The sequence below is a fragment of the Saccostrea echinata genome, unplaced genomic scaffold (assembly GCF_033153115.1).
Source record: "Saccostrea echinata isolate AGI-Se365-2 ecotype Australia unplaced genomic scaffold, CSIRO_AGI_Sech_v1 ptg000029l, whole genome shotgun sequence".
NCBI lineage: Eukaryota > Metazoa > Mollusca > Bivalvia > Ostreida > Ostreidae > Saccostrea > Saccostrea echinata.
This window is the reverse complement of record NW_026889778.1, coordinates 43,683,159-43,709,501: the sequence shown is the minus strand read 5'-3', so window position 1 is coordinate 43,709,501 and position 26,343 is coordinate 43,683,159. Positions and strand designations below refer to the sequence as shown.

At 33.0% G+C, this 26,343-nt stretch overlaps 2 protein-coding genes and 1 pseudogene across 2 annotated transcripts; 2 read left to right on the top strand and 1 right to left on the bottom strand.

Annotated features, from left to right (window-relative positions):
* Positions 1–6,048: 6,048 nt before the first annotated feature.
* LOC133195357 (tenascin-like) lies at positions 6,049–15,848 on the bottom strand. The gene is made up of 10 exons (XM_061331200.1): positions 15,765–15,848; positions 15,462–15,671; positions 15,076–15,255; positions 14,124–14,267; positions 12,836–12,979; positions 11,559–11,720; positions 11,181–11,312; positions 8,492–8,650; positions 8,261–8,405; positions 6,049–6,403 (listed from the first exon to the last, which is right to left on the bottom strand). Exons 1-10 carry the CDS (start codon positions 15,787–15,789, stop codon positions 6,049–6,051), a joined length of 1,656 nt encoding a protein of 551 aa, XP_061187184.1. The 5' UTR covers positions 15,790–15,848.
* A 5,091-nt stretch (positions 15,849–20,939) lies between these two features.
* LOC133195356 (uncharacterized) lies at positions 20,940–21,449 on the top strand. The gene has a single exon (XM_061331199.1). It carries the CDS (start codon positions 20,940–20,942, stop codon positions 21,447–21,449), a length of 510 nt encoding a protein of 169 aa, XP_061187183.1.
* A 1,387-nt stretch (positions 21,450–22,836) lies between these two features.
* LOC133195984 (uncharacterized) lies at positions 22,837–23,980 on the top strand (annotated as a pseudogene).
* The last annotated feature ends 2,363 nt before the right edge of the window (positions 23,981–26,343 follow it).

The window sequence follows — 26,343 nt, the reverse complement described above, 5'->3', positions numbered from 1 at the left end:
GTATACATGTCCAATGTCCTAAAACTTTGCTCTAGAACTACATGATTAATAAAACAACTAATATATAATTATTCAGGATTTTCCTTATATTTTTTATTCACGAATACACTGGCTTAATTCACTGTTTACAGACAATCGGATAAATTTAAGAAATAAAATCCACGATTATTTATTTGTTCCCATTAAATACTAATAAAACCATTTAATTTGACGAATTAAAAATCAATCGTTATCGTCGGGTGTCATCTTAGCCATGATTGACAAGAGATAATACATGTACATGCAGCAGAACAAGTTTTCAGTTCCCGGCATGCGGAGCCCGTGATCGCTGTTGTAAATGACCTTGATCACAGTCGTAAGACGAGTGTCGGAAGTGTAAAGAAGATTCCAATAAATTTTTAAGGGCTGCATCGGGCGCACCCCGAAAAAAAGCAATAATTTTCTTTAAAAAGAAAATTATCTATAAAAAACTTATTAACAACAAAAACTCAAAGTTTATGTTTTCATTTGAACCCCCCCCCCCCCCCCGAAAATATTTAACCCTGTATTTGCCGACGCATGTGAATTGTGTTTCATTTATAAGAAATTATTAATCAACCAATTTTATGCATAAAAAGACTATAAATGACTCATCATTTCAAAATTATTTGTATCACAATCTTGTTATATAGGAAAATTATGTTCGTTTATAAAGAAAAAAAAAATATTGTGCTCCCCGGCCTAGAATTCCCATATATATTTATAGCATTTACAGCAGCGCACTAAACTTTGTATTTTATTTTTCACGCCTGTCTTATCAATCTATTATTTTGCATTAATCACCCATATGTTCTTGTAATCTCTAAGTAACATAATTGTAAAATGGTGAAGAGATTCAAATAAATGAATGAAAAGGACAAGACGGGATTCCTGATGAATTTTTCTTTTTAAAAAAATTCAATATTGCTCCCTTTAAAAAAATGTTTTGAATCAAATACCTTAAAATTGAATGTGCTTATAATTAATTACTTTGAACATATTTTCTTTCCGTCTTTATTTAAATAAAAAAAAAGAAAGAAAATCAAACAAATATGTAATACATTACCGAGTAATTTTATTTTGTTGTTTCCGTATTTTTTTTCTCTTAAATGCCACCGGTATGATATATCCGAATAATATTGGTTACAAACAACACAGTGACATGTTGATCCATTGATAGCCATATTTAAAATAAAATGACCTCCGAATGACTCCTACACGTTTCTCACACGATTCTTGCACGAAAGTCGCACGTTTCTCACACGGTTCTTACACGAAAGTCGCACGTTTCTCACACGCTTCTCGCACGCTCGCTACACGGTTTGCACGAAACGCTTTGGAGCTTACACGAAACGCTGCACGGTTTACACGAAACGCTACACGGTTTGCACGAAACGCTGCACGGTTTACACGAAACGCTACACGGTTTGCACGAAACGAAAAGCGCACGAAAGTTACACGCTTTTTTGGGGTAGTAGCACGTTTCAGGGTCTGTAGTTCGAGGGGCTGGATTACATCCTGAATCCCATACTAGACCTCCATCTTTTTATAAGAGGGTGTCTGGAAGGGACCGTTTGACTGTCAAAAGGAGATGAGTTTACAAGACCGGTATCCTATTTAGCTAGCCTGGTAAAAATTGGAAAGAGAAAACGTTTAATACTGTTATAATAGTACATAGTTTGAGGGGATGGATTACATCCTGAATCCAATATTTAGACCTCCATCTTTTTAGAGGGAAAGCGTCTGGTAAGGACCGTTTGACTCTCAATAGGAATTGAGTTTACGACCCCGATAACTTATTTAGCTAACCCGGTCAAAATTGTGAAAAAACGCATGTAATACTGTTATAATAGTACATAGTTCGAGGGGCTGGCTAATATTCAAATCCTACAATGAGACCTCCGTCTTTTTACAGGAGAGGGAACTTGGAAGGGCCGATTAACTCTGAAAAGGAATTTAGTGTTCAAGACCGGCAACCTATTAAGCTAGCCAGGTAAAAATGGGGAAAACCCCGTATAATTCTGTTATGAGAGTACAAAGTTTCAGGGGCTAGTTAACATCCTTAATCCTAGATTGAGACCTTCTTCTCTTGAATGGGGAAGGGTCTTGGAGGGACCGTTTGGCCCTCAAAAGGAATTGGCTTTACAAGACCTATTTACCTAGTAACCTATTTCCCTAGCCAAGTCAAATTTACGAAATACGTATATACGCAGGTATGTTAAGGCAGTACCCAGATCATATTTCGGCGAATTTATACTTTTTTTGTAAAATGTAACATTGATAAATCGGAAAAACCATAGATAAAACATTTACTATAATTATTCATTGTATAGACGTCATTGAGTCTTAGGCTAAAAGAAGCACTCCACTACGACGTCATCACGTGACGTCTATAAATAGAAAAACTGCCTTAATGAAAAAGTGAAAAGTTCAACACTACCCCGGAGATAACTCATTTCTTTTAGTGAAAATAATTATGTTAAAACATCACTGGGCCATGAAAAGTGCTGCTAGAATCCTACTCTCCTGACACAGAAAAAAATATTCCAAAGTTTCGCATGAAACCTTTCCAAAATTTTTACATTTTATACATACGATCAAGGAATTTTTATCAATTCATGTTAACCACAAGATTCTAGCAGCACTTTCCAAGTACTATAGAATACAAGCTTTCGATACAAACAAAACTTATATTTCAAAGTATGCGGCGTAGTGTTGAACTTTTGCATCTTTGTTGTTATAGAACGACAGAGGAACGGCTGATCGGGATTTCAAAGCACTGACTATGTTCATTATAAGAAAACATGATAAGAATATATCAGCGTACCTGATTCTTAATCTTTAATTCCTTTTGAATCACACATAACATTCATGGTATATGCCTTAAAACACCCATTTCATATATTTGTTTACATGAATTCTCATTTCACTCGGCAAATATTTGATCAATAGTTATGACGTCATGGGTTTGGTATTTAACCCCCGTGCTAAATAACTAGCTATTTATACCACCCAAAAACGACAAGATTTAGTTTATGTTATGTTTTGAATGATTCCATTCTTTTCTTGGACCTGAAATTAAACTTTAAAGATAGATATTAAGAAATCATTATTTCTATAGTTCACGTCATACAGCTTACTATGACGTCATATTGTGAAGGCAAGTAGGCTATTTCTGGGTGTAGCCTTAACATACCCGCGTAATGCTGTTATAAGAGTATAAAGTTCGAGGGTCTGGCTTACATCAGGAATCCATTATTTAGACCTCCATGTTTTTACAGGAGAAAAAGTCTGGAGGGACCGTTTTAAACTATTAAGCTAGCCTGGTAAAAATTGAGAAAAAGCATATAATACTGTTATAAGAGTACATAGTTCGAGGGGCTGGCTTACATCCTGAATCCATTATTTAGACCTCCATCTCTTCAGAGGGGAGGCGTCTGGTAGGGTTCGTTTGACTCTCAATAGGAATTGAGTTTACGACACCGATAACTTATTTAGCTAGCCCGGTCAAAATTGTGAAAAAACGCAAGTAATACTGTTATTTAAGGAGGAGTACATAGTTCGAAGGGGCTGGCTTACATCCTGAATTCCATATAAAAAATTCATTTTTTGACAGGGGAGGGGTCTTGGAGGGGCCGTTTAACTGTTAAAAGGAATTGAGTTTACAAGACTGGTAACCTATTTATCTAACCCGGTCAATATTGGAAAAACGCATATAATACTTTAATAAGAGTTCATAGTTAGGTGGACTGGCTAACTTCCTGAATATCATATTTGGACTTCCATCTTTCTTTAAGGAGTAAAAGTAAATGTCTCAATAATTTCCGAACGACCCTCGTATTGAGTACACTTCTCACAAATTTTGAACTTTAATATTGCCAATAAATAAACCTTGCAATTTTTAACGTTCACTAAGTATATTTTCTAGAGTAAAAAGCAAAATACATCAGAACTTAAAGTTTTTGCATTCATATCAGATTCACATAAAATATTAACCAATTAGCTGTAAAACAACAACAAAAACAAGATAAACATTGTGTTGTTATTTACACATTCAACTATGGGGACATTGTTTCTTAATGAATACAATGTTTGAATAATATGTTAATAAAAAAAAATCATTGAAAAACGTGAAAGATTCCAGAACAATTTTTGACATACTCATAAATTTTCTAAAAATACATTATAAACGGAAATAATTGCATTATTTTTCATAAGAGAATTGTGGAAGTCCATGCTACATGTAATTATGTATAGTAGAGTATATAAAAATTAGTAATAAGGCATTTCAAAATGCCTAAAAGACTATTTTCCACGATTGTAAAGCTTCTCATATCATATACAATGTTTATTTTTGGTGACATAATTTGAATCCATCAAAGAAAAAATTATTTGATCTTAAATTAAATGAAATGTTTGTTTCGAAGAAAAAAAAATATTCTTTTCAATCGTTACGCAACTCCAGGTGTACTTGTAAGTAGAGGAATAATACTTTTTCTATCCCCAAACCTTATGAAATAGACTCAAAGCAGATATATGTAATAGTTTAGAATGTTTTAGAAATATTCAAACATAAACAAAGACTCAACATTATGCATACAAGACTGAACAACCTGTATCTAAAGATGCAGTTTTTTCTCTCTCAATGTATCCTATGAATTTGGTGCAACAAAATAAAACTGGCTTATTTTCCACCAAAATGTAATTCAAAAAGGAAAAAAATGGTAAATACATCAGGAAAGGATAACAACTATCATAATTAAAACACAAAAGGCTTAAAACACACTTCCTTCTCATTGCTTTATTATTGATGGGTAAAATACTTTTGTCGATAAATACTCGTCTGTACATCCTGTTAGATATTCAAAAACTTGCAATAGTTTAGATAATTATTGCTTTACAATTACGCAATCTTTGCAATAAAATAAGTGTATGAGAGGAAGCGTGCCCGTTCAAAAATAAATACATAATTCATTGGAAATAGTTTGCAAATCTATTCTTTACAATGTTGAAATACTCGTATTTAGAAAAAGAAACAACTATACATGTTCATGTTTCTATGTACCTGTAAGATTGATTGATTGATTGTATGTTATTTTACGTCCCGTTCGAGAATTTTTCACTCATAGAGAGACGTCACCACATACCGGTGAAGGGCTTCAAATTTAAATCTTTACTCGGCATTCAGGGTCATTGAGCAGTGATGATTCTTTATCGTGCCAACGCCTAACCTGACACAGGGCCTCGGTTTTTAAGTTCTCATCCGAAAGACCCGCACCTTTCACTTCAAAATGCTGGGCGCTTATTTTTATTGACAGGTCAGTCGTGATTCGAACACACGACCTCCCGATCACGGAGCGAGTGCTCTACCGACTGAGCTACCGTGACGGTTTGTACCTGTCAGAAGCGTAAGACTAGGGAGAAAATGACTTTAAAATGCCATAAGCCACCCCCAACCTCCCCTAACCCAACCCCACCCCACCCCCCAAAAAACAATAAAGATTTTGATAAATATATATATACATTTTTAAAAATATAAATATGTCTTGTGTTCTAATATTCCCTAACAAAAATTTACTATAGTTAACTATAGTTAAGTATCGTTTAACATATTTTATTATTAGTAAGTACTTTGATATTTTGATTTCTATGAAACTTTTTAAATTCTCTTAAGTTCGATAACAGTGTAAAATCTGGAAATAATATATGGATATACATGTACATGTAATAGTTTCATTGAAAAAAAATGTGCAGGTATGCATCGGAGACATAAAGCACACTAATCTGAAATGCATAGTTAACATACGTTGATTTACAATACTTAAAACTTTAATACTATTGTTAATTATAGTAAACTATAACTAACTGTAAGAGATTTTTTTGCTAGGGTTCAACCAAATACAATTATTGTATGGACTTGTTCACTTTCAGACCAGTTCAAAGTGTTCATCGCAGTCTTCTTATAATCAATTGTAAATGTCCAAATAGTAAAGAGAAACATGAAGGATTCCTTTTTTGTGAACTGAATTATCAGTGTTCCACTTCGTCACATAGTGTCACTGTGGAAACATCAACAGCTTCAACTATGACATCCATTTCTGAAGATGGTAGAGCCTTCGCTAAGGTGTATGTATCTCCTCTCTGGTCATTCTCTGTGTGTCGTGCTAAGTCGTACACCTTATTCATCGGCGTCAAGTCAGTGTTATCATTTAGATGATTGTACGTCTGCTCGATGCTTGAGTATGGATAATCATTGAATTCAATTTCTTTTCGAATTGCTGGTATTTGAGACGATGATTCGCCTACGACACTTTTGGAATGATCGTACATATTTTGAAGTGCTAAATTGCTTTCAGTCTGCATAAAAGGCGTATTGCTATGTCCACTGAATATGATTTACAGATTATCTATTATTACTTAGTACAGTTTTGTGAGAAAAACGTTGTAAAATTCAGATTAAACTTACATAAAATGCATTAAGTCAAAAATATTTAACAGATGTACAAAAATGCTACATTTTGCAACACATTTCATTTAAGATGTGTTTTCCACAATTTTAAAATATGCAAACAATCATATATATATCTTCACTTACGTTTTCATCGAACGCCTCCAAAATTTCTTGAAAATAACAAAAGCACAAACTGAAGAGGTTAAGCCAAGAAAATACCCAATAACTCCAGCGATGGTGGAGAAACCTTTAACTAATAATTGTCTTTATTTATTTATTAAATTAATAATGAAGGGAAAAGATTCATTGTTTTAAAATTCCTAAAAAATGATAAAGTGTAAGTGAATACAAAACTTTTACCTTTTTGTGTCTTTTCGTTTTCTTTACTCGTGTCTTCCAAAATAAATTTAATAATGTAAAGTTTAATGAAAACTGTATGCTTTTTAAAGTAAAACAGAGTATGGGGAAATAGGTACAGCTCTGTATCAAAATCATGCAAAATAGGCATGCAGGTGATATATGAGGGTTCTCAGAATTTGATGATTATCCACACATATTTTTCTCTTACACTATGAACCATGTATGCAAAAAGAAAAATGTTTTGATTCACGGTTACCATGGAAACATGGGTAAAGAATTTCCCTAGCAACAAGCCAATTTTCAGCTTCAATGCACCAAAAATCTTTTATCTTTCAGGCTCAAATTAAATGTAAATACTTAAATAATTTCTTTTTCATTGCTGTTATTCTCAAGACAATTATTTAAGAGTTTTCACAATCAAAATATAAAAATAAGATTTAAAGATGTATCTGTGATAGATACGGGAATACGTGGGTTGTTAGAAAAGTTCGCGGACACATTGATTTACGGGAAATTTATTGAGTACTGTGAAGTATGATTTAGGTCTGATTAAATTCCTATCTTTTGTTTATTAGTATGTAAAAAATCAGGTCCATTTACTAAAATTTTGAAAATTTACAACAATTTTTACTCTGCGGTCATAGGATTCATTAAGGAGTCATTTATGACTCTAGCATTTTACTTTTCTCTTTTTATTCACCAAAGCATACATTTTTGTTGCTAGACAACGGATAGGAATGTTAAAAAATTATACTCTTCTGAAATCAAATCCTAAAAGAAGAAATTCTCTGCTTTTATGTTATATACACACGTTGTCTCTACATGTATGAGGTCCATCACTTGAATAATTAGACATTGAATAATTCCAATATCAAGGAAAATGATGAGTCAGCAAAAAAGGAAAAGCATGCATATATTCCCATATTTATCACAGATATATCTTTAATACTAATTTCTTTTCTTTTCTTTTTTTTTTTTTTTTTTTTTTTTTTTTTTTTTTTTTTTTTTTTGATTGTGAAAACTTTTAAGATCATTGTTTTGAGAATAACAGCAATGAAAAAGAAATTATTTTAGTATTTACATTTAATTTGAGCTTTAAAGATTAGAGATATTTGGTCCATCGAAGCTGAAAATTGGCTTGTTGCTAGGGAAATTTCTTTACCTATGTTTCCATGGTAACCGTGAATCAAAATATTTTTCTTTTTGCATATATGGTTCATAGTGCAAGAGAACACTATGTGTGGAAAATCATCAAATTCTGAGAACTCTCATATATCACCCTTTGCATGATTTTTACACGGAACTGTACTTAAATCAGAATTGCGCGAGTATGCTCTCAATATTTTAAAATGAATTACAAGGAAGGGGCTTCACTAAGTTAATTTAAGTAAAAATACAAAAATTGCACACAAGTGCAAAAATTTCAATGACAGGTTTTTCGAACCTTGGACACATTCTCTTCCCCTCATTAGATATCCCTCTATACAGAGACAGAGACCATCGACACATCGTGCAGCAGGATCTGCAACACTGCACTGCGAAGAGCGGAAACATTCCTGACAAACAGATAAATTGCCTAAAAAAGGCAATATTACTTATAACAAACGTCATTGATTCCTTGAGAAATCAAAAATTGTATTTGTATGATTTATTCAATTATACCTTGGAGGCAGTCTCCACTAAAAGTTGAAAAACCATCATAACAATGGCATTTTTTACTAGCTGTATAATCTAAACCTCCTGTATATTTACAGGTTCCAGCATTTTTTGTGCCAGTGCACTGCTCATCAATATCACAGCTCTCTCCAAGAAGCTTTGAACCTGTAAGATACAATGAAAGTAAGCTCGCAGATTTGAAACTTACTTGATAATATACACGATTGCTTAAGTTTCTCTTCATACTTATCCCAAACGCAGATCAAATTTTCAAGAGCTGCTCTTTTCCTAAAACATACAAAAGTCATATACACTCTCATAACAGAAAGTTTTCTACAAATTTTGTGAAATATCTAAGCATTTTTTAACGAGTTAATGGTATCAAGTGTTGTTATGTCAATTGTAAAGGAATTCACACGTATCAAATCTAATCACATTTTAGTTTGAGTATCTTTGCGTACAGGTTCTTTTGTAATATTGGTTTATTTACAATTTCCATGATTCACAGTCAAGGCAGTGTTTTCTGATATTCTTAGGAGTGCTTATGAACAGAAATATGTATTATTAATTTTATTGGAATATAAGTCAATTCCGCGAGAGAAAATAATGTTAGGGGCATGCGGTCAACAAAAGTGACAAGTCGTGCAAACAAAGTTTTAATTTATAAATCAATAAATGTAGTAAATGTAAACATAATACACAAAATACACCATCCTGAAACCAAGCACCTGTGGAAAAAAGAGGAACTAGCAATGGTGCATTAAAATGATTTTAATTACATCGATTATTTCTTTTACTTTCAAAATTTCGATATAATAGCTGTTAAACTTTGTCTTCAAAAATATGAGGAGTTTCGAGTGACCAACTTCACATAAAATATTTAAAAAAAAAAAAAAAAAAAAAAAAAAAAAACCACCTTCACATGAAAAAAGCACCATATTCTCACGAAATAACCACAAAAAGAAGCTATGGCATTCCGTATAAAACCATAAAGAATTGTCACTACTTCGGTAGTAAGTTATTCGTTTATACAATGTATTTGTCTTATAAAGGCCTATCGCAAAAACTACACGCGACCTGTCGAATCATTTTTTAAATTGTTTATCTGATTTGTCAACTAGAATTTTCTAGGTTCAATATTTGGTAAAATATGTAATGAGGTCTCGGATTGAAAATGTTTTCACTAATAAATATCAATTAATAGTTTGTCTTGAAATGCCAACGGCAATTTCTGAAACGCATGTTGGTTTGGGATAATCTAGACTCTATAGCCCAACGTTAACCATTTATATGACGTTTGTAATACCTATCGATGCAGGCTTCACGACATACACAATTTGTGTTTTGTATGGTGGTAAAATATTCAATATTATTATTAATACGTCCTGGTATTTGCATCTGATGTTATCTGTGTATGTTAAATCTCCTAGGCTCTTCCGACACGGCCACTCAGGAGAAAATAAAAAAAAAATATAGCCTACATATTTCTCGGGTGATCTCCCTTTGATAACATAGTGACCATGAGGACGAGGAGCCGGGAGTTGGAAAAAATAAATCCAAAACACAAATAAATTGGCTAGGGAGAAAAGAGTACACATCGTTTTTTTAAACAGTTCAGCATAATGATGAGATAAATATAGATCAGCTACTTGAATGAAAAGTCTTTGGTCAGGACTGAGGCACGTAGTACACACAAGTACAAAAAGTCGACATTAAATGCATCTGCATGCAGTCAAGTTTAGCGAGAGTTTATAGTACTTTTTATAATAAATAGAACATATACATTTCGAAACTTTTACAAAAGCAATATGGAATCTTTTTTTTTTCTCTATTAATGTGGGGTAAACACTGTGTTGGTCGGTGCTAAGAAATTTGAATCGAACGAAAAGTAAAAATGTTGATGTGGCCACAGTTCTCGAACAAAATAAAAATGCAATCTGTTTATTCATACTTCAGTTTTTAATGGAATAAATTTTCTCTTGTATGAAGGGTGTGGCCACAGCAAAAATTTGTACCAAAGATGAAAAAATGCTTTTGATAAAAAGTACCAAAGTACACGTGTTAAGCTGTTTTCTGTACAAATTTGACGTCATCACATAAAAAAAAAAAAAAACTCGGCATAAACTTTTTAGTTTTATACTTAAGGATAATATTTTTGTTGTTAATTTTCTTCTTTCCCTCAGTTTAATATTCCTGAAAAAATGGGCAGTTTAAGCTTCTCGTGGATTTTGCTCATCCTAATTTACTAGGTGCAGGTAAATGCAAAATTCACAAAATTTGCATTTACCTCCACCTAATTCAGAATTTACAACATGATAATATTTTCAGGGTTTGAATTGGGACCTCTTTGCGAAACTTGGAGCAGTACGAGAGTGGCCCCACGGCTGTCCAAAAATGGACGCAAAATTAAGAAAGCTAAAGAAAGTTAAACGATCTGTTCCCAATGTTTTTCGCCAAAATAAAAAAAAAAACATAAAAGTTTTAAAATTAGTATTTTGAGGTTTGTAGGTTGGTTTCGATTTGTCGTTTCTAGCCAAGGTTTTGCAGAGCAATTTCAGGACCGTCTCCAGCAGCCTACAGGCACATGATACAAGACGCACAGACCCCCATAAGTCTTTATCAGAATTTCTAGCTCGAGACTTACAATGTGTGTAAAATATGAATTAAAGAAAATAATTCCTATCATTCTTCTTACCGGACAAGCACTTTTGTTCCTTTAGGAGGTATCCATCTTGACAGAGGCAATATCCATCAACGCATCGATCCGCGTGTTTTGTACTGGAACACTGGGAAGAAAGGTAGCATTTATGTCCTACTGATAAATTACCTGGAATAGAACATAAAAAAACTATAAACAAACTATTCTCTAAAAGATACAGAAATATATTAACGATAAGCTTCCTCTGAGTCATGTGTACAGTAAAATATTTCTTATAATTAAAATGTACAAGTATATAAATATTTAGTATTTTGGCATATAATACATTTCAAATAATAATTTCAATCCATTTTTTTAATGTTACCTAGATCAGTTTTGAAACTTATGATTTCAAAATTAGTTATATCTCTATACCTGAAAGACACTGTCCTAGGACCTGTAGGAAGTTATCATCGCAATGACATTTTTTCTCTCGGTTAAAGGTTCTAGATGATACTGAATATTTACAATTTCCAGCATTTTTGGTTCCAGAACACTGTTCACTAAAGGAGCAACTTTCGCCAAGAAGCCTTTTACCTTCAATGTTCAAAATCTGAATGAAAAGGGTTTCCTCCCTCTAGTATTGCGTAATATTAGTCGATTTAGCATCATTTCCTCCTTTCGCTCAGGATATGTTCAAGACCATACGTAATTTTACTAATAATAAATTTTCCTATATAACAGAGCTTCCATTTTTTTATACAGCTACATAATGATGTTACTTTTAAACACTTAACATCAAAGTCATTCATCGAGCTGGTTAAAATGAAAGGAGATTTTAAACATGTAATTCACTGCTTATTATTTCTAGAAATACCAAACCTTCAATCTGATTCCTCTTGGAACTTTTTTTTAAATAAAAGTTTTCAGAATATTATATACTCCTGAAAACTTGCAAGGAAAGAATAAAATTCTTAGTGACATGATTTCATTATAACATGGTTTAAGGACTCTGAGGTACACACAACCAAGACACCTTTATTCTCTTGTAAGAGATCCTTGAAATGCTTCTCTTTCATTTATTTTTCTTTTTAAAAAAATCCACTGGTTTTCCATTAAACCTTGGAATCCGGATATGGCAAGGTAGTTCACTATCGCAATATATTTGTTTCTCTTTAATTAAGTCTTATAATGATACAGATCAATCTCCACAGATGTACCTGTTCTAGTTTCATCTTTATCAGTGCAATTTTTGATGCTTGAAAACTCGATAAATGCCTCATTTTCATTAAAAGACAGTTTGTTTGATATGTGAAAAAATATATATTCAAAATGATTGTTATAAATTAAAGTCATTTTATCCAATATCGCTTTGTTATTTAACATGCTTGCTGTAAGATTTAGCGTTCCCTTATATCGTGTTTTACTTTGATTTCATATTTTATAACCCCAAAATTGTTATTTTTAAATGTTTGTCAGATGGATTTGAGGAATATTTTATAAGCCTGTCGCATTGCTTATTGATTTCAAGATAATCACAGTTTAAACCTTTACTGCCGTTGATGGATGTTTCTTAAAACAGAATATTATTCACCATTTCAAGGGCAACAAAATATCATTGCGAGTAAAATGTTAATGTTATTGATGTATAGAAACATAAACTGAGATTTATACGGATAGAATAAAAGATTATTTGTTAGAAATGTACAAACCCTTTAAGCATGTTCCATTCACGAGTTCATAATTTTTCGAACAGAGGCATACTTTATTCTTTCCATTAAATGTACAAAGTCCAGCTCCTCTAGTAGCATTGCATTGCTCACTTACTGTGCATGTCATATTCAGGCCTTTATTTGCTATATATATATATATATATATATATATATATATATATATATATATATATATATATATATATATATATATATATATATATATATATATATATATATATATATATATATATATATTAGGGATGGCAACTTGTAACCGGTTAACCGATTACTCGGTCGGAACGATGGCAATCGATTAGAAAATCTGTAATCGGTTAATCGGTAAAAAAAATTGTTGAATTGAACACATTTTTTAAAAAAATTATTTAGAAAAAAAATCTCTGCACAAAGGATGATCATTTAGGATTTAACGGATCTAATTTGAACGTACATGTAATTATGAATCTCCAGACTGAGACCGTAGCGTAATTGGTCAGTTTATGTAGTGTTAATTACTGTGAAAACACCATGTCGTTATCCCTAGTTTGTTTTACTTCTTTAATGATAATAATTGAATCATTGAGTACTGTGAATTGGCGTGTTTGTCGTTTTTCAGTTTTCCATCCAATCCAATTATATATATATATATATATATATATATATATATATATATATATATATATATATATATATATATATATATATATATATATATATATATATATATATATATATATATATAAAACACATTGTAAATTAAGGGCTTTAGAGTTCACATGTAGTTTTGATTATCATAGTGAAAATGCAGAAAGAACTTTTGTGACATCTGCTCTGGAAAATTATCAAAAATTTCTTAGGCTCTTTTCATGGTTTTCTCAATTTTTTCTTGTCTACTGGAATTTAAATAAAAAAATATGTACCCATAGTCTTCTAATCCAGAATCAAGACTAATGGAATGTTTTAACTTCTATCGTCTTATTTGGGTCTATTTGTGTACATATGGACAGGGCTACTTGAAAAACAATTAATTGTCAAAAAAAAAAAAAAAAAAAAAAAAAAAAAAAAAAAAAAAAAAAAAAAAAAACAACGTGCATTTTGATACGATTAACCGGTTAATCGGTCGGAAGGTCTTGCGGTTAACCGATTAGCATTTCTGTAATCAATTGCCATCCCTAATATATATATTATGTTCATTAATATAACTCTGGAAAATTAGAAAAAAAAAAAAGGTATAAATTAAAAAAATATATATAGTAAGTATTTGAAATGAATTTATAATAATACAGACGTTTTCTGCACTTTCCATCGATAAGTATATATTCTTTAGAACACTGACAGGTTTTCTTCATTTCATTTAATCTACATCGACCTGCTCCTTCGGTGGCAATGCATTGCGCATCAATTGTACACGATTCATGGAGACCTTTGTGACCTAAAATAAGAAATGCCTTCAATAAATATTAAAAATGAAATAAAAGGATGTACAATTCAGTGCAGAACGCAAAAATCCATCGATAAAATAATATAGCTGTCATTGTAAATGCAATGCAGAGTTCGTTAAGACACCGCATAGCCTGTGATCCATCATATCTGATATAATATATCAGCATTTCAATTTCGAAGCGAAATAACATACGAACTGATTTTATTTGAAAGGAAAGGGGGAAAGATGCATTCTAATGCAACTTTTTTGTAAAAGGCAATTTGATCGACTAATGCCCTGTATGAAAGTTTTTAATTGTGACGTCATAATAGAACCACACAAAAACACAACCCCTCTTGACTTGTTTTATAGAATAAAACTTAATAAAATAAGAAAATAAAAGCATCTATTTTTCTGCTCATACGTCGCCGGTAAAACTCGGTTTGCGACCGGTAAATCAGCATTAACGGTCGCAAATAAAAGATGAGAAGAGAGTTATTCCCTAATTAACAGACAGATATGACTGTGCTCAGCAAATAACTTTACAGAATATACCTTACATTGTAGAAGCAATAGATAACGTAAATCTGTCTGAGTTAGATAACGTGTTAATGCAAATCGGGGTGCATTTAGCATTTTAGTTTGTCAATACATAGTTTTGTGCAATGCACAAGTTCTTGAATTTACCATTGCGCATACAACATATACTCGCTTTGTAAGCAGCCACTTACCTAGGTTTATTACATGCATACATTATTAATATAGAAAAATATCTATTGGAAACATTCTTAAGATATCAAACCAACATATGTAATACCATCGAAACACGTGTCCTTGTATCTGATTTTTCCCTCTCTGCAGTCACAAACTTGACCTTTGATAAACATACTACGATCTTTACAAACACAATGACCTTGTCCGCCATCGGTTAGAAACTGACACTCTGCTCTGTCATCGAGGCATGCTACATCTTTGGTACAGGCAATGAAAGATTCGCCTATAAATGGAATGGTAGTATAAATTTGATTTGAATAATATGTATTAGCAATGTCTTATACTTTCTAGGACTAGTACTGTAATTTACACAGTTTATCAAAGTCCTCTATTGATATCAGACTTCAAGTGATTTTTTTTCCAATAGTACAACTTTCTATTAGATAAGCTAAATATTTCCTTTAAAGTGAATTGTCTCCGATTACCAACCTGAGCGTATTGGAGAGCCACAAACAATATCCAATCTCATTTCGTTGATTTCATGTCCAGAACAACGATGCGTTTCAAGAGTGAATGTATATTTATCGCTTTTGATATGAAATGTCACAGAAATGTTGGTAACTTTAAAGTAAAAACTCTGATAAATATGCAAATCCGTTGAAAGTAACAGGCATTTATCGCTGCATGTTGATGAATTTCCTATATATGAAAAATAAAAATAAAAACTAGCATGATTACTGATTAAGCTATGAAATATGCCATATTTAGTTGGTTTCAGGCTAGTATATTTACCTTGCCTTTTGATCCCAATATCCATGAAGTCAAATTTACAACTTTCATTGCTCTGCGCAAAATTCAAGATGTCATAATAGCAATATAAACTACAATATGAGGAGAAGAGATTTACTATGTGTCAGTGTGTGCACAAAAATATTATTATAACATTCTTATTTGTTTTCATATCTCTTGAAAATATTACAATGCAATTTCAATATAATTTAGCTTACCCTTTATATTTATGTATCATCGCAGATATCGTTGATGTTAAAAGAAAATCTAAAAGATAGACTATAATAATTGGTGATTCTTTCACATGCCGTTTATTGACTCTGATATTATTTATAAACAATATTTTTCAATTCCAAATACTATGAACTTACATTTTACCACGGGGTCATATCTGTTCAATCCGCGATTAGAATATTACGAGGATTTCTTGAATTGTCATTGTATGTCCTTAATTAATTTTAAATACGCTGTAAAAAACCCCGAAAAAAATGTAACCGTCTACAGAACTTCCACAACTTGATTATTTGGAAGAATAAATGTCGTTGAATTCAAAATTTTATTTTTTCTTCCTTAAAGCACATGTATCTAATTAATGAACCAAAATATATTTTAACATTAAAAGATTGCCTTGTTGTTAACCTTGCGAAATTTTATGCTTTATTTGGTACATATATCTTAATAATTTACAACTGAAGCTTTTATCGACTTAAAAATCGATATCCAATTTAGTGAAAGTTTTAAAAACAGTTAAAAACTGTTATTCGCTGATTTTGCTATATTGAGATGGTTGAATACAATAGAAATCTGGAGGTTCACTTATGTTTCTTTAATGATGATGATGATGATGATGATGATGATGATAATAATAATAATAATAATAATAATAATAATAATAATAATAATAATAATAATAATAATAATTATTATTATTATTATCATCATCATCATCATCATCATCATCATCATCATTATTATACTAGATGCAAACTCAAATGCGAAGACACTATATATTTTTTTCCTAAATTACTTAAGGTTACTTAAGATTCTTTTAGAGTCACTTCCGGTTGTGACCGGAAGAGCTATAAACATACGGTTATTGCACATTTAGTATGTATGAAAGTTTCTATATAAAAATACTCAATTTAAGACTACTTCCGGTAAAAATTGTATGACTTTAAACATTCGTCAAGACTCTATGATAAACACCTACATTTGTTAAAAAATGGGGAAAAAATATTAACAATTTAATATTTTGAAACTACTTCCGGTGAAAAACGGAAGTGACGCCCGAAAAAATTACTCGTATTTCACATCTAAAAGTTAAGATCTATTATCCCTGAAAGTCTCATTGCTGAATCTTTAACTGTTTTTGAGAAAATGCCTGGACAAATTTGCATTTTAAAATCAGTAAATCGGCCATAACTCACGACCTGAAATGACATCGACAAAATGACCAATAATGGTTCATATCATATACCATCATTTCTGAATGTTCCATTAAAAATCTATTGAGGTTTTCTCGAGATATCGTCTGCACAAAATTGGAAGGAAATATAATAATAATCGTGAAAAAGAAACAATAGAATAATAATAAGATCTTCTGTTGAAGAAGGAAGACCTTAAATAGGTATTCTTCAATATATTTGTTGTGTCATGGGCTACGATATGGATTTTGTTCACAAAGCAACTTTTGAAGCCATTACATGAAAAAAGTTTGCCTCATGACCGTTCCATTTCATTCTTAATGATATCAAATGAATTTTGAATCGTCTCGATGGAAAATGTACTTTAATATGAATGTTTTCTTTTTCTTAAACACCTTAAACATCATATTAGATATAGGTGATTTTAAATAAATCACGCAGGTATGTTAAGGCAGTACCCAGATCATAATTCGGCGAATTTAGATTTTTTTCGTAAAATATAACATTGATGAATCGGAAAAGCCATAGATAAAACATTTACTATTATTATCCATTGTATAGACGTCATTGAGTCTTAGGCTAAAAGAAGCACTCCACTACGACGTCATCACGTGACGTCTATAAATAGAAAAATTGCCTTAATGAAAAAGTGAAAAGTTCAACACTATCCCGGAGCTAATTCATTTCTTTTAGTGAAAATAATTATGTAAAATCATCACTGGGCCACGAAAAGTGCTGCTAGAATCCTACTCTCCCGACACAGAAAAAAATATTCAAAAGTTTCGCATGAAACCTTACCGAAATTTTTACATTTTATACATACGATCAAGGAATTGCACATTCCAAATACTATTGAATACAAGCTTTCGATACAAACAAAAATTATGTTTCAAAGTATGCGGCGTAGTGTTGAACTTTTGCATCTTTGTTGACATAGAGCGACAGAGGAAAGGGTGATCGGGATTTCAAAGCACTGCTTGTGTTCATTATAAAAAACATGATAAGAATATATCAGCGTACTTGATTCTTCATCTTTAATTCCTTATGAATCACACATAACATTCACGGTATATGCTTTAAAACTCCCATTCTGTTTACATGAATTCTCGTAAGTTTAATTTCACTCGGCAAATATTTGATCAATAGTTATGACGTCATGGGTTTGGTATATAACTCCCGTGCTAAATAATTAGCTATTTATACCACCCAAAAAACGACAAGATTTAGTTTATATTATGTTTTGAATGATTCCATTCATTTCTTGGACCTTAAATTAAACTTTAAATATAGATATTAAGAAATCATTATTTCTAGAGTTCACGTCATACAGCTTACTATGACGTCATATTGTAAAGGCAAGTAGGATATCTCTGGGTGTAGCCTTAACATACCCGCGCAGTTATACACCTTTCGTAAGTTTACGGAAATTTACAAAGTTAATTTCGGCCTCTGTCATCAAGTTTACGATGGAATTCTTAATTTCATACATCACTCGAGTCCTTTTTAAATCGATTTTGGACTATGCTACTTATGTTATTATGTCACTTACGGCACTATGCTGAAAGTCATGAACAAATAATCCCTTTCAGAAATTTCATCAATTTTCATGATCCTAAATAAAATGTATAGTACTTTTTTCTAAAGTTTAATTTATATGCTTTATTGTTTGTATATAGATAGATTTCTTTTATAATTTTTGTTTGAAATACTAAATTTCAGTTAAATTCTAGAACACTGCCATTTTATTAAGCTCCTTCTCCCATGCACTCTATGTGGACGTTAATAAATGAAATGTCATCATTGTTTTATATCAATGTTTGAAATTTGACAAAGGACGACAACTCATTAGTTGGTCTGAATACAGGGTTAAAATAAATTTGCAGATAATCTTGCTCTTTCTACTTTTTTTATGAAAATTAACATAATCACGTAACATTTGACTAAACAAGTAATCAATGATGACTAATACTATACGTAACTGTTATTTCAGTACAGTACATGTACATGTATACCCAGGACGAGTTTTGACTTAAAAAGGTTCATGATTCAATAATACATTATTATCAATAAAACAGATATTTCAAAACTTTAGTTTGCAATGAAGTTATCTTTAAAAAAAATGCAGACATCAACTATCGTTCTGTACGTTGGAAAACTAAAATATGACACTCACTCTACTAAATTAAAAGTAAAATAAGCCAGGATAATTTTTTATCGTATGAATATATTTGTACTTACTTGGAAAGAAACTGAATTTAAATGTCATATTTGAGCCAAACCTTCTTCTGGTTTCTGTGAAAATTTTTTCTATGATTAAAATCTCGAAAAAGTTAGGTATCTCTGATAGCTCAATGTAGTGCTAAATATAAATTTCCGCTGTCACGTTGCATTTCCTTCCATTTGAAGTGGACAGTGACGCTAAAGATTTTTGTACTCAATTCGTTTCACTCAAACGAACATAAATCATTTACCATATAAAAGAAAGCATTATTTATAGGATAAGAGGTAAAGCACTCAGATTTATTCACACATAATTATACATAAAACACTCTGCTTTCTCTCTCAAAACTCTTTATGCCCCATCACTATCAATACTCATTTACCTTCATGTACTTCCATCCGTTTACATTCATCAAACTACAAAAAAAAATATAAACATCAATGCAATAAACAAATCAATTAATACAAATAATAATTTGTAATAATAGGTGGGTAGTGGGAATAACATTGAACTGGTTTAGAATCTGAGCATTCCAGTTGCACATTTACACAATACTCGCCCTTAAATAACATCTTTTTTCATGCGCACCTGTTACTATATAAATAGTTAAATCATTTTAAAAATCAGTCACCCGAACCAAAACAAACCCACGTATACAAATAATGCTTAGCACCCATGATAAACACATTTAAAGTATCCGTTTGTAACTTCAGTTATCTATTTGGTCTAAAACAGCAAAGGGTATACGTAATATTTTTGCTACGGAAACTGGATTGCATAAAAACATATAACAAAAAAGTATGAAGCATAACAAACCAGGATTTCATTAAAACTGTAGAACAGCTAGGAATGAGAATCATAACACTTCAGACGTGCATTTGATCTCTATAATTTGCAAAGATGAAAAAATGGAAACTGTAAGAGAAATGAAGAAAAGAAATGTAGATCTCTGCGATTTGATTATATCCTGATTGAACTTATTTCACGTTATCTATATTTATAAGTCAGTCTACTTAAATTGTTTCGATAAACTATTTCCAAGATGCGTGGACCTCTACAACGTATTTAGAAATACATTTCTGAAAATATTTTAAAACGTGCAATGTTTTATGAATCATTACAGCATTATTGTTAGATAATAGCATTTATGTAATCCTTGTGTTTTTGTTGGTAACTAGATATTGTTTTCTTAGATTAAAGTTCACAAACATGTTATATGTAATGTACATTTGGCATCTCTGGGGGAATTAGCCAAATCTTTGTATATCAGCCAATCAGAAGCATGTGTTTTTCACGTGACTCGGAATAGCGTAACTTGACTGATTTAGAAGGAAAACAAAAACATTCAGTTTATTTACACAAGAAATCAGCATGTTTTCCGTTTCTTTTTCATGGATTTCCTGACGTAGACCATCATTAAGTAACTTAGACTGGATTAGTTCATCCCCATATAGTGAAGTAAGTGCATATTTGTGAATTTTAAAGGAAAATTTCCAGGATTTGGCAGGCTCCGTCCAAACAGCCCACAACACAATGGAGGAAGGTATGAAGATTCATGTACGAATTATCGGACACTCTTACATTCGCCGTTTAGGGGAATTTGTCGCGGATAATGAACATTATGCCAATTTACAATTAGACAAATCACAGTATTTGGTGGATTTTCAAGCTAGAGGTGGACTGACTTTTCAACGTTTAGCACAGTGCGCGGAATTCACTAATTTCCCAAAACCTCCCCCTGCTGTGTGCTTTCTGCAGATGGGCGGCAACGATTTATGCCGGAGGCAACCTGACAAAGTGTTTACGGACATACTCTCATATGCCCAGTTTCTACGTGACGGCGTTGGACTTAAAAAGGTGATAGTGGGTCAATTGTTACGTCGGCAGCCATGGGCGACCAGACAAGGTTATAATGAAGACGTTGTGAGTGTCAACAGTAAATTGAGGAAAGAGACTGCTACCTTAAAGAACATTTATTTTTGGCAACATCGTGGATTTTGGACGGACCTGTCTTATCTTGGTCGTGATGGGGTGCACATATAAATGGGAAATCCAGACACATGAAAAAATACCTCCACAGTATTCGCATTGCAGTTCTTCACCATTCCAGATAGGCCAGTGTTTTAATTAAATTAATTATAGATCAGCTTATCTCTATTACATGTTAGAATACAAGTATTCATTATAGATTTCTTGGGCATTTGCACAAGGAAATTTGTATAAAAGTAATAGGGTGTAATTTAACTTTAAGAATTCAGACATATAGTTTCATTACAGTGTTGCAAAATTGAATATATTGAACATTGCACAACAGAGCCTATATGTCACTTTTTGTAGTGATGTTAATATAAATATTAAACAAAATACTGGTTACACACACAATAGTTTATATCACTTACAGTCACACACAGAGTAGTGTGCATTATTCAAGTCACACGCAGAGTAGTGTGCATTATTTTAATTACACGCAGAGTAGTGTGCATTATTCAAGTCACACGCAGAATAGTGTGCATTATTTAAGTCACACGCAGAGTAGTGTGCATAATTTAAGTCACACGCAGAGTAGTGTGCATAATTTAAGTCACGCGCAGAGTAGTGTGCATTATTTAAGTCACACGCAGAGTGGTGTGCATTATTTTAGTCACACGCAGAGTAGTGTGCATTATTCAAGTCACACGCAGAGTAGTGTACATTATTCAAGTCACACGCAGAGTAGTGTGCATTATTCAAGTCACACGCAGAGTAGTATGCATTATTTTAGTCACACACAGAGTAGTATGCATTATTTTAGTCACATGCATGGTAGTGTGCTTTAATTTTTGTTACATGCTGAGTAATGTGCAAATTTTAGTAGTCACATGCAGAGTAGCGTGCAAAGTTTGTTAACACAGTAGTTGGTATACATGTGGTATACATGTGGGTTTAGTCACTCACGAATGGTATCCATTAATTGTAGTCGTACACTAAAAGTAGTATGCTTCGGTGGTCGTCGCACTTGACATTGCCTATATTTGTATGTACAGAGTGCATAAGTTGAATCACTAGCAGAAAAGTGTACATAAATTCTGGTCTCATGCTTAAGTGTACAAAAATTTGAGTCAAGTAATTAATAACATATGTAGTCTATTTGTGCAGTCAGGTAGTAAATTTGTAGTCATACCTGCTCTCACAGTAGTATGCATGGGTTATTTGTCTTCAATTTGAGCTTAAGTAGCTGACAAATTGACAAAATTTATATAGAGAAATATATAAAGTTTGGTTAGAGATCAATATGGGACTTCACATACACTGAAATGAGAGGTTAAGTCCTGAGAATAAATAATATTTGTATGCCTTATCATTAATAAGGCACACTATCTGATAGCCTATATATATATCACATTTTAACACAGTATAGTTGTTTTGTAGGAGTCATGCCTAGAAGGAAGACATCAAAACAGACAGACGCCCAGAGTGTCGAAATGCAATCCACAACCCAAGCAAAACGTCGGAAGACCAATCAAGCTTCTGTGGCAGCAAAACCTGACCAAGTTGCCATTGACTACCAAAAACTTGCTTCAGAAATTCTCAGGCAACAGGGAATGCACCAATTCCAACCTTCAGTGAGCAATGACCCACAGCCTGTATATCCTCATAGTCAGTCATCCATTCCTAATACCGCATATAAAGGGAATACTCTTCCATGCAACTTACAAACTACTGGTGAACGAGGAAACCAGGATCAGACCACAGCATCAGAGACAATGGCACAATCCTCTACAACAGGGACAATGCAGTCACAGACTGCTTCATCAGAGACACAAGCTGCTACATCAGGGTCACAAGCTGAAACAACAGGGACAGTCTCACAACTAGTTTCTACGATTTTTGAAGGTGAGCCAGCAGGCACAGCTCCCAATAAAAACACGAGTAATTACATCTCAATCACTGACGGCATTCCTCTTGGTGCAACTGTACCCAGCAAAATTAAGTCCAAAATATGGTCAAATGAATTCGTAGATTTACATAGTCTTTTGACGCACCAAGAGGAAGACCCAGTAACCTTACTGATCACACCAGGTGTAATTAATTTACAACATACTCAAAAGTCAAAAACACCTTTGTCCATCAACCAATGGACAGACGCATTTCTCATTTTTACATGCATCATAATACAACAGAAACCTACTGAGGCTCCCCACCTGCTTAAGTACATGTCATTCATTAGGGAATTATAAAAGCTTCATGGAGATTCAGCATGGCGATCATATGATGAGTCTTTTGGAAAATTAAGGGAGACTGTAGACCTTCCCTGGCAAAAGCCAGTGGAAGAATTACGTGGAAAATCTTTGGCAATTTCCTCAAAACAATCTAATGGGCAGCCCTTTCGTGGGAAACAGGTGGGGAGAATCAGTGGGGTCAGATTCTGCTTCGCCTACAATCATGGCAACAAATGTAAGTCAACCCCTTGTCCATTCACACACATTTGTCAAACATGTAGGGGTCATCATCCCAAAAGCAAATGCAGATCTAATGACAAATCCGAACATGATAAGGCCTCTCCCAACCCCAGTAAAGGAAAACAAACTAAATGACCATTTAGTAGGTTATGATGATCAATTGAGAGAATACTTAGTAAAAGGATTCAGTTCTGGATTTTCCCTGGGATGTATAACCACTCCCATAGCGTCTTTGTCAAGAAATCATAATTCAGCAAAAAATCACCCAGAGATCATACAAGCTCACATACAAACGAGCCTTAAGCTCCAGCGTATTGCAGGACCTTTCAAAACCCTCCTTTTGATCCCTTTGTGTCATCCCCTCTAGGAGTTATACCAAAATCAGAACCTGGAAAATTTCGAATCATTCATGATCTTTCTTATCCAAAAACAAATTCGGTTAACACCCATATTCCAAAAGCAAATGCAGAAGTTCATTATGACTCGATTGATTGGATTATAAATTTAGTGCAAAATCATGGCCCTCGGTGTCTGATGGCAAAAACTGATATTGAAGACGCATTCCGAATCATTCCAATTTGTCCAGAGGATTATCATTTATTAGGGTTTTCTTGGCAATGTCAATATTACTTTGACAAATGTCTCCCCATGGGTGCAAGTAGTTCTTGCCAGATATTTGAAAAATTCAGTGTAGCTTTACAGTGGATACTACAATCAAAGTTTTGGGCAGGGGGAATGTCGCATATACTGGACGACTTCTTCTTTATTGGACCTGCGAACTCTTCAAACTGTAGGAATGACTTAACAAATTTTCTCTTTTTGTGCAAAAATATTGGAGTCCCTATCAAAATGTCCAAAACACAGACTCCAAACACAAAAATTATCATCTATGGTATTGAAATTGACTCATACAAAATGGAAGCACGGCTACCGGTCGACAAAATTGACAAGATTAAAAATCATCTGGTAGAACTTTTACAAAAAGATCAAACCACATTACGTGAACTTCAATCTCTGATTGGTTTACTCAATTTTGCTTGCTCAGAAGTGGTTCCAGGGCGTGCTTTCCTCCGACGTATGATTGATCTGACTTGTGGAGTAACTGAACCTGCATCGCACATACACTTAACCAGGGAAACAAAAGCAGATATGGAAACATGGCTATCTTTTATAAGCTACTTTAACGGAAAGTCAGTTTTTCTTCCTCAAAAGTGGATATCCACAGATCATCTTACTCTTTATACAGATGCATCAGTGTCATTGAGCTTTGCTGCAATTTTGGGTCATGATGGTTTGCTTCTCACTGGGATTTTTTGCAGAAAGATTGTCAAATTGCAGTCAAAGAGTTATTTCCCATTGTACTAGCCATAGAAATATGGGGGAGCAAAATTAACAATAAAAGAATCCTATTCATGTCTGATAAAACATAATGTCACTGCTGATCGCCTCTCCCGTTTTCAGTTTCAGGCAGCTTTCCAGTCTGCACCTCACTTAAACCACCAGCCAACACCAATCCCTCAAGTCAGCTTGACCATTTGAATTCATCAGCTTGCAATCTTCTTTCAAAGGCACTTTCAAAGAGTTCAATCACAGCCTACAAATTAAGATCATGGGACATGCTATTGGGCACATTTCCTTTCCTTAAATCCTTGCCTGTCTCCCCCCCCCCCCCTCCCTATGTTATGTAACTTTATTTCTGACTTATTTGACAATGGATATTCTCCAAATAGCATTGCAACACATGTATCAGCAATTAGCTATGTACATAAATTGTTAGGGATGACCGATCCATCGGACACATTTCTGGTAAAAAGGTCATGCAAGGTTGCCACCATTCGGCCCCCTGTAAAGATTCGAGATTACCCATCACAGGTTCCATTTTACACAAGTAAATACAGGGGCTTCAGTATACTATTTTGAATCAGCATCAAAGAATTCTTTTAAAGTCAGTTTTTCTTCTTGCATTCAATGCATTTCTGCGGTTAGGTGAAGTAGTGGTTAAGTCAAAAAGTCTATCTAGCACAGTTATTCAACGAGAAGATATTTCATTTGTCTTAGATGACAACTCACCCATTGAAGTCTTGATTGTCTTGAGACACTTTAAAACAAATAAAACAAAGGACCTCTTCCAGATCCACTTGAAGGCCTTATAAGACAACATCATGTGCCCCGTGAATGCCTTGTATGAATATGTAAATATGTTTGGTCATCATACTGGGCCTCTTTACCAATTCATTGGGGGAAAACCAGTCCCATATTCCTTTGTAGCTAAACATCTCCAAAATACAATTCAATTCATTGGTCTCAATCCTGCTCTGTACAAAGGCCATAGTTTCAGGATAGGAGCAGCTACACATGCTGCAAGGTTAGGCTTTTCTGAAAACAGTATTCAAAAGATGGGTCGATGGAACTCAGATGCTAATCGTAGGTACGTTCGCCTTGAAAGCTTTGTGATATGAATTTTTGTACATAATACTGTGTATAATTATCTTTGTTTG

Excerpts from the sequence above, each read along its gene's own strand:
- LOC133195357 (XM_061331200.1), bottom strand. The coding sequence starts at position 15,789 with ATGGATATTGGGATCAAAAGGCAAG. Across the intron at positions 15,256-15,461 it reads TGGCTCTCCAATACGCTCAG|GCGAATCTTTCATTGCCTGT; the intron begins GTTGGTAATCGG and ends TTCCATTTATAG. Across the intron at positions 12,980-14,123 it reads CGATGGAAAGTGCAGAAAAC|CAAATAAAGGCCTGAATATG; the intron begins GTCTGTATTATT and ends ATATATATATAG.
- LOC133195356 (XM_061331199.1), top strand. The coding sequence starts at position 20,940 with ATGGAGGAAGGTATGAAGATTCATGTACGAATTATCGGACACTCTTAC.